Raw genomic sequence first — 15,835 nt, 5'->3', positions numbered from 1 at the left:
GCATAATAATTTTTTTTTATTGTTTCAACAAAAATCTAAGTCCTTTGTACTAATTAATGGAGATCTATTCAAACAAATACACTACTACAGGTATGTGTCGCTTAACATCAACGATATGTTCTGTGAAATTGGACGTTATGTGATTTGGACGTTGTGCGAACACCATATTGTATACTTAGCAAACCTATATGGAGTACTGTAGTGTACCTTTATTGACTAAATAGCCAAGAACTTACACTAAAACTGTATACTGCACATTATAATTTTTTATTTCATTTTAAACTTTAATTTTTTTCCACTTTTTAAACTTCTATGTAAACACTTTCTTAGCCTTTATCACACACAATTTATCGATATCGTAGTCTGGTCCTGCTTTTTCTTCAAGCATTTCGAACAAGTTCTGTGCCTTAGCAGTGATCATCAACATGCTGAGAGGGATTCTCTTTTGTGTTTGGTCCTCAATCCATGTCATTAGCAAATTCTCCATATCCGATATAGGTTCCTCTCGCATTTTCGTGAGCCTTGTAGTTTTCAGTGAAGCCGATCCTTTAACAGCTTTGAGAATTTTTTCTTTGTTTTTCAGGATCGTTTTGATTGTCGAGTGCGACGTGCCTAAATCCCGAGCAATAGCATTCACTGGTTTTCCACCTTCATATTGTTTAATAACCTTTTGTTTCACTTCCAAATCAATAGTTTTCCTTTGCCTCTTGCTGCTGCTATCACTAGGAGTGGTTTTGCTGTATTTGGAAGCCCTGATGCACTTTACGGTAATATTTTCAAAAGAAAATTAAACAGAGCGATAACGCTGCTACACTCAAGAGACGCGTGATACACGAGATTGGTTACGTCCGCTACGTCACATTCTCCAATCGGGACTACGGACGTAAATGCAATCGGACATTGTCCAAATGGACGTTAAGCAGCGCACACCTGTATTTGACAAAGCCTGAGTTTTGGTCTGATAGAGCACACCTTCAATCCTCTTACTATTGCCAAGGTGGTTATATGGTATTCATGATTTACTCCAGTAACTTGGAGCACAGTGACAATTGTCTTTTCTATTCTGGGATCTCGCTGCATTCACTGAGCTATTGGCTATATTTACACAAACTCAAAAAGAATGAGGTCTATCGGTGGGAGCTCTCAAAACCAGGCAAGTGGTACAAATATGCAAATTTGTGACACAGCAGAGTGAAATTATATTGGAAGTCTACATTCTATATTGATTTATGGAGGTCAAGAAACATTGAAGATTCATTAATTATGTTTGCTAAAAGTCTCCCAAATAGTAACTGGAGCTATTAACTACCTGAAATATACATGTAGCTGCCATAAACAGTCCCAGCATGTCCATAATGAGGTTCATTCATTTTGGCCACATAATTCCATTCATTGGTTCTTGGATTGTAGCATTCCACAGTGGCTGTTGTAAAGAAATGAGAAATGGTTATGAAATGTTACAAAAATGCTCATCATTGTAAAGTTTTATTGAAAATTGTTGTGCCATTATCAGTATTGATTGTGGAGGCATTTTAGTTTACAATAATTTATAATTATAGAGAAATACCTAACTGTTAATGTCAATACCGACAATACACATAGCTATTACTTTTCATAACTACATATTTCATTCATTATAGATCCTTTTCATATCCCATGTGTCCCATGTGGTATATAGCTCTCCAGGCTACTTACACCTATGGTTGGTTATTTCACTGTTTTTGTTAAAAAAAAACACATTTCAAACACTTAGCATTTTCTTCTGAAATTATGGTAATAAGGTAGAAGATTTTTAAAAAAGACAATAATTTGTACTCTACTGTAGCAGTGAAAAATTTGTCTTAGTAATGTTCCTTTAATACTTGAAGGACTCTTCATCTTCAGCATGACATTCTAATTACAAAAGCTGTAAATCACGTTTTCTTATGACATAGGAGGCACCTATTTGGCCCATCAAGGCTATGGCAGCCCTCAAAACAATCACACCCATTCAATTCCACAACTCAGTTTCTTATAACCTATTTTCTTTCACTTGCCCACCAATTTTATTCTGGTTTTCCTTCAACCAATCATGTTTGGGTCAATTTAAAGTAACCAATTAATCTACCAACTAGCACATAGCTTGGAAACTGCTGTATCTGGTGAGATCAACAGGATTACAGAGAGAATGTGCAAATTCCACACAGGTAAGTCCGGAGGTCAGGAGTGAGCAATGAGTGTAGGTCCAGCCTGCTTAACCTTTCTTCATTCTACAAACCTTTCATTTCAGGAATCAATCTTGCACAGCCACTATGCATATATATTTTTTCTTCAGTATGGAGATCAAAACTTTATATACTGCTCCAGATGAGGTCTTCCCAGCACCCTGTCAAGCTGCATCAGAACTTCCCTGTGTGTATAATTCATACTTCCCCTACCCCCCCCAATAAATACCGATACTCCATTACTTTCTAATCACCTGTTTTACCAGCATACTATTTTGTGTTTCATATACCAGGATTTCTTTAAGTCTTTCTGTGCATCAACTTTTTTGGTCTCATTGTTTAAATGTTTTTCAAATTCTTTCTTCCCAAGTGGAAATTACAATTTTTCATCTGACAACTTGCCCACTAACTTAATCTATTTATATCCTTTAACAGGCTCCCTATGCCTTTCTCACAAGTTGGCAACCCAGTTGTTCTTGTACCATCAGCAAATTCTTCTAGGTTTGCATTCAGTCCCCTTATACAAGACGTTAATGTTAATTGTAAATAAAGGAGGCCTCACTCTGATTACTGTTGCACCACACTAGTTCATGATTGCCAATGGAAAATTACCCAATTATACTGAGTATGTTTTCTGTTACTTAGTCATTTCCTTATCCAAATCACCATATCATCCCTAAGCCCATACAATTCTATCTTGCACATTGACTTCTCATGTGACCAATTATTAATTGATTCCTGGAAATCTAAATACACATACTCACTGGCTCCCCTTTAACTGCCATCCTTCTTGTTATGTCCTCAGTTAACCCTAGCAAATTTTGTCATGCATGATTTCTGTTATAAAACAATAAAGCTTTATTTGATTGGATTTTCTAGATATCCTATATTACATTTTTAGTAATGGATTCCAGTATTTTCCAAATGACAGTTGTCTGTTTAAGTGACCTGCAGTTTTGTGCCTTGCTTCCACATTCGTGGAATGATGGTGTTACACTTGCAGTTTTTGAGAGACATTTTACCAGAGTACAATCAATGCATCCTCTTATTTCTGCAATATTTCTTTTAAAACCCTGGATACAGGCTGGTGGATTCAAAAAAATGTTCAGCCTTTTGTCCCATGAGTTTACCTAAATCTCCATCATGAGCTAAGAAAGAATCATTTCAATTTCCTACCTTCCCATAGGCCCTTGATAACCTATCAAATGTTTTGTGTCTTCTACAGAAGATAAATCACACAATTTAGAATTTTTGCCGTTTCACATCAATTGCCCCATCTTTTCTCCAAGGTATAAAAGTTCACTTTAGTTGCTATCTTCCTTTTTATATCCTAGCAAAAGTTCTTAGTGTTTATTTTTAAATTTCTTTCTACTTTCCTTTCTGGCTTCCTTGCATACTTCGTCTTTTTTTCTTTTTAAAATGTATTTAGTTATCTGCTGCTTGTTCTGAAAAGATTTCCCCAATGCCCTGGTTATCTATATTGAATGTCTTTCAATTTCATACTATATGAAGTCTCTGCCTGTAATGTCAGTGTTATTTATGGCATCCGTCTACCTTCTTTCCATTCTAACAATAAATATTGAAATCTCTTCAAATGCTCAAGAACTGAAAAATAGTGAGAATAAAAAAAACTTGCAAAGTAATTTATAAGCTTTCACATTTGTCTATGTGAAGTGCCATCTAATGAGTTTATTTTTAATAACTACTTTGACAAATGCTCTGTAATATATGTCTCCTATGATAAGACATAGTGTATTTATAAAATTCATTTTAAGGAAGGGATGATATTCAACATGACCTGTTTTTGGAGACGTAAGAGGCTGCAGATACTGGAACCTGAAGAAACAAACTAACAAACTGCTTGAGGAACTCAGTGGGTCAGGCAGCATTTGGACTGGAAGATAGAGGGGAGATAGCCAGTATAAAGAGGTGAAGGGAAGGAGAGGAACAAGAACTGGCAAGCAATAACTGGACCCAGTTAAGGAGGGATAATTGGCAGATGGAGGAGGGAAGGGTGGAAATATGACAAATATGGGAATAGGTGAAGGCAATAAAGCATCTGAATGATGGAATCTGACAGGAGAGGAAAGTAGAGCATGGAACCAAATAAGGCAAGTGGAGGGATGAGAAGGGGATCTAATGCAAGGAGTGTGTTGGTGATGGACTGGTGCTGTAGGTGGAGGAACGGAAAATATGGTGATAGGGGCTGATGTGTAGTCAGTAGCAGAGATATGGGGTAAAGAGGGAACAAGCTACTATGATCTATTTTTCCATTTGTGAATTTATAAAAATGATAAATTACACAAGAAGCAGGATTTGATAGACAAATGAATATGAACAGAATGTAGGAATATTGATGATAAGGTAATTTAGTATAAATTGGTATCAAGATCGGCATATCATGGGCCAAACATCCTGTCTAGTACTATACTGTTTATGTTCCATCTTTACTGTAACCCCATCCCACCCCAAACTTCTTCAATGATTAAATGGTTTCAGTTCAAACTAAATGGACCTCTCTAAGAGACTTAAAATGTTTGACACTCTTAGGGACTCTATAGCCACATACATAATTCAAGTAGTTAAAGGTAGGACAGTATTGATTAGAAAGAATCTTTTTATGCTCAGGACAGGCCAGATTTCTCTAAAAAGCAAAAAAAGAAATAGCTGATGCTGAAAACTGGAAATGAAAACACAAAATGTTGGAAATACTCATCACCTTAGGCAGCACTTGCAGGGAGGGTACCTGAGTTAATATTTAAAGTTAATATAGTCTGGAAATCAAGCATAATTTTAAACTTCAGAGAATAGGGAATATGAATCTGGTTTAATAACACTGACATATGTCATGAAAAAGGGGGAGAGAACAATTGTGACTTGGTGGACAGCAGAAACTCTGAAGGACAATGCCAGATGAAAGGGGTGGTAAAGCCTAGTTAATCTGTATGAGATGGACCTGGCAGCTATGGTTAAGAGTTTCAATAATTATAAGGAAAGTAAAATGTTGGCTAGGGAGAGAATAGGTCCCCATTAGAACTCAACATGACTGTCTATGTCTTGAGCCACAGGAGATGGGTGGGATCTTTAATATTTCTCCTCAGTATTTACTGAAGAAAAAAATCATGGCTGCACCAAGAGATAAGAGAAACCAGTCGAGGTGTTTTGGAAGAAATTCATACTACCAAGGAGGAGGTATTTGTAGATGATGGTGTATAAATGTCCAGAGCCTGATCAAGTGCATCCTTGGACTTTATCAGAGGCTAGAGATGAAATTCCTCCAAGAAGACCGCAACAGTCTCGTAGGGTTAGGAAGCTTGCATGCCTCAATAACCCAGAGAGCTATGTTGGCTGGTGTCAGGGCTTTATGCTTTAGCGTTTGGTAGGGTTACCTATGCCAAACAGGTCAATGGATAGAGGCCAGACTGAGTGGTCCACCAGTCCTCCAGGTTTGGAGGCTTTAGCTCAGGGCTAACAACCCTGACTGGTAAAAACAAAACTGTTACAGAAACAGCAATAAAGAATCCTTCTACAGTGTGATGGCATTCCTGAGTCTCTACATGGAACTTGCATGACTGACAGTAGTGACAACCAAACTACTAACATCTAAGTTATTGGTGAGGCTGCACTTTGAATATTGTACAGTTTTGATCATCCTGTTGTAGGAAAGATGTGATTAAACTGGAAAAGGTGCAGAAATGACTTACTAGGATGTTGCAAGGACTACAGTGTCTGAGCTATAAGGAAATGTTTATAATGAGAAGCATAGATAAGGTGGAATTAAAAGGTACCTGAGGGTCAACTTTTTCACATAGAGGGTGATGAGCATATATTGAATGAGCTGCCAGAAAAAGTGAATGAAGCAGTTACAATAGTATTATAAAGAAGCATTTGGATAGGTATGTGAAGGGGTAGCAGTCGAAGAGCTATGGGCCAAATACTAGAAACTGTAACTAGCTGGGTGAGTACTGTGGTTAGTATGGATTCATTGGGGTAAAGGGTCTGTATCTGTGTTGTACTGCCCTGACGTTATAAATATCTCAAAAGAAGATTTTGCTCTGGGGGAAGGACAAGGGAATGGGCCTAGTTTAATTGTTCTTACATATAGACTCACCAGATTGAATTACCTCCTTCTGCTGTATAATCTCTTCGCTATTCTGTAATACCCATTCCTATTTTGCATGCTATTGCTCTTTTGCTGTGTGTTGGTTTCAGGATCTCTGTCAATTTAGAGTGAACTTACTCCAAGCATACTAAGGTGAACCTACCTTTTTGGACATTGGTCCCTACTTGGTTAGGGAATTACCCATCCACCTGAATAGGTATCTCCTGCAAGAATTGGTCCCAATGTGCTAATTTGATCACCCCTCATCAGCACTGTCTTTAACATATTATAATGTTTGATCTTCCTATTTCTATTCTTGCTGGCACACAGCACCAGACATAATCATCTTTGAAATGCTATCCTTAAACCTCTTCACTTTCTCCCAAAAGCAGGATTGCAGGAGTTGGACTGTTGGACTGTAATTGGTACCTATATATGTTCCTTCCCTTCCACAGAATATTCTCCTTCTTAACAATTTCCTTTCCTTTAGCAACCAAGAAGCATTGCAAGACTCTTGCTGCTAGGAGAAATGGGATTCTGACTGAATCCCCTATGCTGTGCCATGTAAAACTATTCAGCCCCCAACCCTTTGTTCACATAAATGAGTATTACAACCAGGGATTTTGTGCAATTTAACTAAGATTTTTTATTTGTGAATCACATGCTCCCTTTTTTTTAAAAAAACAGTAGAATGCAAAAAATAGGGAAAATTGTAAAGCATGAAAACCAAAATTTCAAAAATGAAATGTCAATTCAAAAGTATTCATCCCCTTTGCTCAGTATTTAGTTGAACAACCTCTCGCAACTATTACAGCCAACAGGCTTTCTTGATAAGTCTCTATTAAGCTTTGCACAATGTGATGCAGCAAGATTTTCCCATTCCTCCTTACAAAATTGCTCAAGCTGTGCCAGATTAGTTGGGGAGTGACAGCAGACAGCAATCTTGAGGTCTTACCAGAGATGTTCAATTGGGTTAAGGTTAGGATCCTGACTGGGCCACTCAAGGACATAATTTTTCTTCCCATTTGAACCCAATGGAGTGCTTTGGGTCGTTGTCATGCTGAAAGACGAACTTCCTCGCCAGCTTAAGCTTTCTGGCAGAGGCTTTTAGGTCTTTATCCAAGATTTCTGTACTTAGCAGCATACATCTTCCCATCAATCCTGAGCAGACTTCCAGTCCCTGCTGCTGACAAGCATCCCCATAGCATTTTGCTATCTCCACCCCACTTTACATGAGAGAAAGTGTTACCTCGTTGATATGGAGTATTAGATATATGCCACATGTATCGCTAGTGTTAAGGCCAAAAGGTTCTACTTCAGTTTCATCTGACCACAAGACCTTCTTCTCCATCTTTACAGCATCTTCTAAAAGATGCTTCACAAAGGATATGCCTTTTTTGATCCAGGGCTTTTTCCTTGCCACTCTTCCATAAATACCCTTTTTGTGCAAGGGCTTAGAGATTGTGGAGCCATTAACTTCACCTCCAGTTGCAGCCACTGACTTCTGCAGCTTATTTAGAGTTAATGTTGGTGACACAGTAGTTTGTCTTACAAGTGCCATTCTCCTCTGGCGACTAAGTTTAGAAGGGCGGCCTGTTCTAGGCAGTAAGGCTGTGATTTTATACCTTTTTCTACCTTTTTTACACGGGACTGCATTGAATTCTGAGGTATGTTCAGTGTCTCTGAGATGGTCTTGTATTCTTCCCCAGAACTGTGCTTTTCCATTATCATTTCCCCAACTGGACATGAGTGCTCTTTTCATTTTGGTTTGGGGTATTTAGTCTTACGAATTAATTGAAAACAGGCGATCCTCCAATTTTCTACATCAACATATTGGTTGAGTTGGTAAGGTAATATACACTATTGCACCTGAGATAACTGAGCACAGTAATTACAAAGGGGATGAATATCTTTTCAGCCTCACAATTTTGGCTTTTAATTTTTAGTAAATTGTTGACAGGTTTTGGAATTTTTTTTGATTTGACATCATGCACATTCTGTAGATGAGCTCAAAAATCCTACTACAATATATTTTAAAATTTAGTAACAGTAAGATGTGAAAATATTTGCAGCTGAATATTTTTTCAAGGCACAGTAGCTACTATATTTCTAAGCTGTATTTTCCCTGTGCAGTCATTTACTCTGTAGCACCATGCTCTGGATATCAGATCCAGGGCTTATCAACTCCAAAAGCTTCCAATGCCATCAGTTTTGAGTGGGAATTCCTGGAATAAGATCCAGAGAAGAGCTTCGCTTCTCAGTGGCAGGTAATGACTCTAGCTGCCATTCAAGCTCACAAATCCTGATCAAGTGTAGGTATACCCTGTATACATGGTTCCTTAGGATTCATAAAGCATCCTGAAATTCCCATGAAGTATACAAACTGTAGGCATCCATACAAAAAAAACATGCATTTCTGCTTCCTTCCTTTTTCAGATACATATCTGGTTGAATTACACCTAAATAATCTTATTGTTGTATTCAGCGTTCTCTATTATTTGAAACCTTTCAAAAATATCCAAAATAGATTCTCAACCTTACTTCATCAAATTCCTTTGTTCACCAATGCTCTACATTTGGCAGATATTTGCAATGTTCCATGCACCTCTGTGCATTAGCAGAAATCATGCACATCAATACCATAAGCATCCCAAGATTTTAGTAAGCTTACGGTTAACTTTAGGTAATGGGTTCTGTGCTGTCTACATTATGTCTTAATTACAAATACGCCATTTCTGCAATCTTTCTTTCAATTACTTTAATTATGTGCAACCCCCATAAGAAAGATTCCTCTGATTCCTTCAATTTAGGCCATTTAGTGACACTAGAAATCAGGCACCAATTTTTGCATCCCAAAATAAAGATTCACTGATCTGCAACATGAACTACACTCTAAAAATCACCAAAGACCACACCTCTCAATCCTCCAGCTATCAGAGAACAGGGTCCCACATGCTTCAAAAAGTTAGGGCCTTTGGGATCTAAGGCAAGTTGGCACACTGGATGCAAAATTGTCTTCGGCGTGGAGACAGTGGGTGATAGGACAGAGCTGCTTTTATTACTGGACACCAGTAACTAGTGGTATACCATAAGGATCAATGCTGGGATCCTTAATGTTTGCAATGTACGTGAATAAGCTGAATTTGTATGTGGGTGTTCGTGGATGACACAAAGATTGGTAGAATTTTTGAAGTGTGGAAGGTGGTCTAAAAGTTGCAGAAAGATATCAATATGCTGGTGAAATGGGCCATAAAATGCCAGATGGGGTTTAATTCAGACAAGTGTGAAGTGGTGTGTCTTGGGAGCATCAATTGAATAGAGCATATTCCATGAATGTTGGGGCTTTAGGAAATATTGAAGAACACAAGGACCTAGGATTCATATCTGTGGATCCCTGAAGGTGTCAACACAGGTGGATAGAAAAGTATATGGGATAAGGGCCTTCATTAGTTATGACATTGAATACAGAAGTTATGCTCCAACTTTGTAAAACACAGGTCAAACCTCAGCTGGAGTAGTTCAGAGAACAGAGGAGTAAAAATCATATACCTGTAGAAGTAATGAGGTGTCATTAATTAGTTAGTTACAACATCATGAGATGAAGAACCTGTTCTTGTGTTGAAGTGTTCTATGTTCAATGAACCACGCCAATTGTGAGGACTGCAATGAATGAAGACTACAATGAATGAGAGTACAAAGCTTCTATTTGTCCGTCAGAATAAAAGGTAAAGGTAACAAGTGGAGGGAACCTTGGTTTTCAAGAGATATTGAGGCCCTGGTTAAGAGAAAAAAGGAGATGCATAACAGGCACAGACAAGTTAGAGCTAATGAGGTGCTTATGGAGTATAAGAAATACAAGAAATCACTTAAGAAAGAAATCAGGAAGGCTAAAAGAGGGCATGAAGTTGCTCTATGAGACAAGGTGAAGGAGAATCCTAAGAAATTCTAAAGGTATGTTAACAGCAAAAGGATTACTAGGGACAAAATGGGTCCCCGGATGACCAGAATGGTAATCCATGTGTGGAGCCAAAACAGATTGGGGAGATCTTAAATGCATCCTTTGCATCTGTATTTACTTGGGAGACAGATACAGAGTCTATAGAAGTGGCATCAACTTCATGGACCCTGTACAGATTACCGATGAGGAGGTATTTGCTACCCTGGGGCATATCAGGGCATAACAAGGTGTCCCTTGGACCCTACGGGAAACAGGTGCAGAAATTGCCGGGGCCCAAGCAGAGATTTTTAAAACATCTTTAACGTCAGAAGAGGTAACAGAGGATTGGAGGATAGCCAAATGTTGTTCCACTGTTTAAAAATGGCTCTAAACAGAAATCAAGAAATTGTAGGCCGGTGAGTCTAACATCAGTTGTGGGAAAGTTATTGGAAGGTATTCTAAGGGACTGGATATATAAGTATTTGGATAGACGTGGACTGATTAAGGATAATCAGCATGGCTTCATGCGTAGTAGGTCATGCCTAACCAATATGATAGTAGAGTTTTTCGAGGAAGTTACCAGGAAAGTGGATGAAGACAAGGCTGTGGATGGTGTCTACATGGACAAGGCATTTGACAAGGTCCCGCAAGGGAGGCTGGTCAAGAAGTTTCAGTCATTTAGCATTCAAGATGAGGTAGTAAATTGGACTAGACAATGGTTTTGCAGCAGAAGCCAGAGAGTGGTTGTAGGGGACTGCTTCTCTGATTAGTGGTGTGCCTCAGGGATCGGTGCTGGGTCCTTTATTGTTTGTCATCTATATCAATGATCTGGATGATAATGTGGTTAATTGCATCAGCAGATTTGCAGATGACGCCAAGATTGGGGATGTAGTGGACAGTGAGGAAGGCCATCATGACTTGCAGAGGGATCTGCATCTGCTGGAAAAATGGGCTGAAAAATGACAGACGGAATTCATTACAGACAAGTGCAAGGTTTTGCACTTCAGTACGACAAACCAGGGTAGGTCTTACACAGTGAACGGTAGGACACTGAGGAGTGTGGTAAAACAAAGGGACCTGGGAATACAGGTACATAATTCGCTGATAGTGGCATCACAGTTAGATAGGATGTAAAGAAAGCTTTTGGCGCATTGGGTTTCGTAAATCAATATCGAGTACAGAAGATGGAAAGTTATGTTGAAGTTGTATAAGGCATTGGTGAGGGCTAATCTGGAGTATTTGCGCAATTTTGGTCACCTACCTATAGGAAAGATGTAAACAAGGTTGAAAGAGTGCTGAGAAAATTTACAAGGAGGTTGCTGAGCCTGGAGGACCTGAGTTACGAGGAAAGGTTAGGACTGCATTCTTTAGAACGCAGATTGAGAAGAGATTTGACAAAGGTAAACAAAGTTATGAGGGGCACAGATAGGGTAAATACAACCAGGCTTTTTCCACAGAATGCAAACATGAGGAAATCTGCAGATGCTGGAAGTTCAAGCATCACACACAAAATGCCGGTGAAACGCAGCAGACTAGACAGCATCCATAGGAAGAAGCACAGTCGACGTTTCAGGGTCTCAGACCGAAACATCAACTGTGCTTCTTCCTATGGATGCTGTCTGGCTTTTTTCCACAGAAATTGGGTGGGACCACAACCAGAGGTCATGTCTTAAGAGTGAAATGTGAGAAAAACTTCACATCTCACATAAGGAGAACATGAGGGGAAACTTCTTCACTAAGAGGGTCACAAGAGTGTGGAATAAGCTGCCATGCAAACTCAATTTCAACATTCAAGAGAAATTTGGATAGGTACATGGATAATAGGGGTATGGAGGGCTATGGGAGTAGGCAGTTTAAAGTCTTTGGCATGGACTAGATGGGCCCTGTTCCCGTGTTGTACTTCTCTATGACTCTCTAAAATTACACCTGGGTGAATCCCTGTAGCATCTTATGCCTCTGATCTCTACCTTAGAGGCCGATGTAAGAACATAATTCAAGAGGGTGAACCATCGCAAGGAGTCAGCCCCTGATGGTGTACCTGATAGGGCACTGAGAACCTGCACCAACTGATTGGTGGGACTGGGCAAGAACATCTTCAATCTCTCATTGCTGCAATCAGAATTTCCCACCTGCTTCAAAATGTCAAAATCTTACCAGTGTTCAAGAAGAGCTGGGTGGACCGCCCCAATGACGATCCACCCAGTTGCCCTCACAGCTACTGTGATAAAGTGCTTTGAGAGGTTGGTCATGGCCAGAATCAACTCCTGTCTAAGCAAGGACCTTTACCCACTGCTATTTGCCTATCACCACATTAGGTCTACAGCAGATGCAATCTCTCTGGCTCTCCTCAGCCTTGGATCACCAGGACAATATTAATACCTACGTCATACTTCTGTTCATTGGTTATAGCTCAGCCTTCAAAACCATCATACCCTTAGTACTAATCAACAAGTTCTAAAACCTGGGCCTCTGTACCTCTCTCTACAACTGGATCCTTGACTTCCTCACTGGAAAACCACAAAGTGCAGATCAGAACTAGCATCGCCTCCTCACTGACAATCAACACTGGTGCACCTCAAGAATGTGTTCTTAGCACATTGCTCTACTCTTTCTACACCCTTGACTGTGTAGCTAAGATGCCATCTATAAATTTGCCAATAACACAACTATTGTTGGCAGAATTTTAGATGGTGATGAGGAAGCATACAAGAATGTGATAGATCAGCTGGTTCAGTGGAGTTGCAACAACCTTGTACTCAACATCAGTAGGACCAATAAAATGATTGTGGACGTCAGGAAGGGGAAATCGAGAGAACACACATCTTCCCTTCCACCATCAGATTTCTGATTGGACAATGAACCTATGTACACTACATCACTGAGAGAACAGCAGTGGAAAGGATACATATTTTCAAGTTCCTGGGTGGCAACATCTCTGAAGATCTAATCTGGGCCCAATATATTGATACAATTACAAAGAAAACACAACTGTGGCTATATTTTATTACGTGTTTAAGGAGACTTGGTATGACACTCACACATGTATCATGGAAAGCATTCTAACTGGTTGCATCTGGTATGAAGGGGCCGCTGCACATGACCAACAAAAGCTGCAGAAAGCGATGAACTCAGCCAGTTCCATCACAAGCATTAGCCTCCCCAGCATCAAGAACATCTTGAAAAGGCAATGCCTGAAAAAAGACTGCATCCATCATTAAGGATGCCCATCACCCAGGATATGCCCTCTTCTCATTGTTATCATTAGGGAGGAGGTACAGGAGCTCGAAGGCGCACATGCAACATTTTAGGAACAGCTTCTTCCCTTCCGCCATCAGATTTCTGAATAGACAATGAATCTATGTACACTACATCAATATTTTTTTCTTTCTTTTTTGCTCTTTTATAAAATATATTTCTTAATGTAATTTATAGTTTTTTTACAATTATGGATCAATTTAATAGTTTAAAGTTAGATTAGGAATAGAAGCTCCTTATAATGAAACAATAAACCTTTATGTGCTGTGGAGATTTCAGTGACCGTCTCTTCTGCTTCAATAGAACAATCTCGTATGAAAGGAAATTTCTTCATAAAGTAATTGGTATCCATTGATTTTATTTATTTAGCAATACAGTGTGGCCTTCGAGCCATGCTTCCCTAGAAAGCTCTGACAACAGTCTAACCTTAACTTAATCACGGGACAATTTACAATGACCATTTAACCTACCCGGTACATCTTTGAACTGTGGAAGGAGACGGGAGCACCCAGGGAAAACCCACGCTTTCCAAAGGGAGAACGTACAGAGACTCCTTACAGACGGTGCCGGAACTGAACTCTGAACTCAAACGCCCTAAACTGTAATAGTATTGCACTAGCCACGACGCTGTCATGGCACCCATGAGGGAAAATTTTAAAAATCCCAAGGAGGAAAAAATACTTACCCAATTCTCCAGCTGCATTTCTACCACCGACTGCGTAAAGGTGTCCTTTCAGAGCACTTAGGTGGAAGAAAGTACGCTTTTCATTTAAAGATGCTACTTGCATCCATTTGTTGTACCGAGGGTCATATCTGAAAACAGTGTCAACTGCGGTCTTTCCTTTTGTATCATAATTGCTCTGCCCACCTACAACGTAAAGGAAGTTTCCGATCACTGCAATGCCATGCTGGTATCTTGGTGCATCCATAGGAGCTAATGATTTCCATTCATGGGCCTTTTCATCATACAATCTTAGCTCTTTGCTCACAACCAGCTGTTGTCTCAGTACTCCACCCAAGGTTACTAAGTGTGTGTTATCTGAACGGATACAGGTTCTCTCAGACTGCATAACAGGTTGCATGTATGGCATCATCTGATAGTTACTGGCTTCCAATAATAGATTGACACAAATGTTGTCTGTTCTCATGAAATCCACTGTTTGAACATGATTAATTAACTCCTGTGGTGACATTAGCGGAAACCTAACATTCTTCATTATCTTTGAGGCAAAATCCATCCGTGTGTCCTCATATCTCAACCAACGGCAGGCAGACTTGAAAAGTTCAAGTTCAGTGCAATTTTTGAGGCTGTTGCTTGAAAGCACAAAGGCAAGTCGCTCAAATGGAAGTTTCATAAATTCACCAGTACTCAGCAGTGCTGGGAAATTCTTCAAAATGAAGTTATTTACATATTTATCTACTTCTGTCAAGTTATAGGTATTGGCGATTCTTCCAACTTCTACACAATTTTCAAGTGATACCTGGGGGGGAAAAAGTCAAGTATATTACTTATTTCTCTGATTTACAGTTTAGTTTTTGAGTACTTTCATAAAAATTCTTATCGAATTGAAAAAGAGTTGTATTGAGGAAAGAATACTCTTCCATTTCAACCATCAGTTTTCCCGAGAATAAAGTAGATATATGCTTTTGTGCATCAATGCAGTTCAGTTTCAATCAGTGAAAATACTTAACAATTTTCTTAAGGACTAAGAGAGAGAGTTCTTATTTTTTCTTGAAGCTGTCCACTAGAATCTTACTGAACAACACATGCAACACACTTTACTTCAGTAGAGTATCATGTACATGAAGGAAATATTTTTAAGAATAAAGGAGCCGATGAGTGACTGAGATTGCTAATTTTTAACATATTGAGAGCTATGTGCTGCAGCTCGAGTGAATAAGGTAAAACTATCAGACATCAATTTGGAAGCAGTTCCATTTGGAAGAAGTTTTCAGAACCAAGATCTTAACAGATAAAAGCTAACTAATTTCTAGAAATAGTATTTGAAATAACTAGCTTTGGACACCAGACAATCTCCAGAGATCAGATTGAAATCTGAGGCATTGTTCAGTATACTGAACAGATAAAATTAGATATTGTTAAAAAAGCATAAATAAAACAAGATGAATGTAATAAATACAAAACAGAAACTGATGACCATTTTTATTTTACAGAAATGATACACAACCACCACTTGAAATCTGCCACAGAAAACTGACAAAAGTCATAAAATAACCGCAGGAATTAGCTTCAAAATCAATCTGGTAACAAACATTAAATGTATTAAGAAAATGCAAACCGAATGCTTTAACAATGGAAAAAAATCAAGCACAAAC

The 15,835-nt window shown here is 38.9% G+C and overlaps 1 protein-coding gene across 9 annotated transcripts in view; it reads right to left on the bottom strand.

Annotated features, from left to right (window-relative positions):
• klhl13 (kelch-like family member 13) overlaps positions 1–15,835 on the bottom strand; it is a 231,730-nt gene that overhangs the window by 11,733 nt on the left and 204,162 nt on the right. For all 9 annotated transcript variants that reach the window (XM_063060495.1, XM_063060496.1, XM_063060497.1 and 6 more), the window contains 2 exons: positions 14,184–14,979; positions 1,310–1,423 (listed from right to left, as the gene is read on the bottom strand). In XM_063060495.1, coding sequence (XP_062916565.1) covers positions 1,310–1,423; positions 14,184–14,979 — 910 coding nt within the window. The remainder of the gene's footprint in view (positions 1–1,309; positions 1,424–14,183; positions 14,980–15,835) is intronic.

This window comes from Mobula hypostoma, chromosome 10 (assembly GCF_963921235.1).
Source record: "Mobula hypostoma chromosome 10, sMobHyp1.1, whole genome shotgun sequence".
Taxonomy (NCBI): domain Eukaryota; kingdom Metazoa; phylum Chordata; class Chondrichthyes; order Myliobatiformes; family Myliobatidae; genus Mobula; species Mobula hypostoma.
The sequence above is the reverse complement of the archived record's forward strand: the minus strand, read 5'-3'. Positions and strand labels throughout refer to the sequence as shown.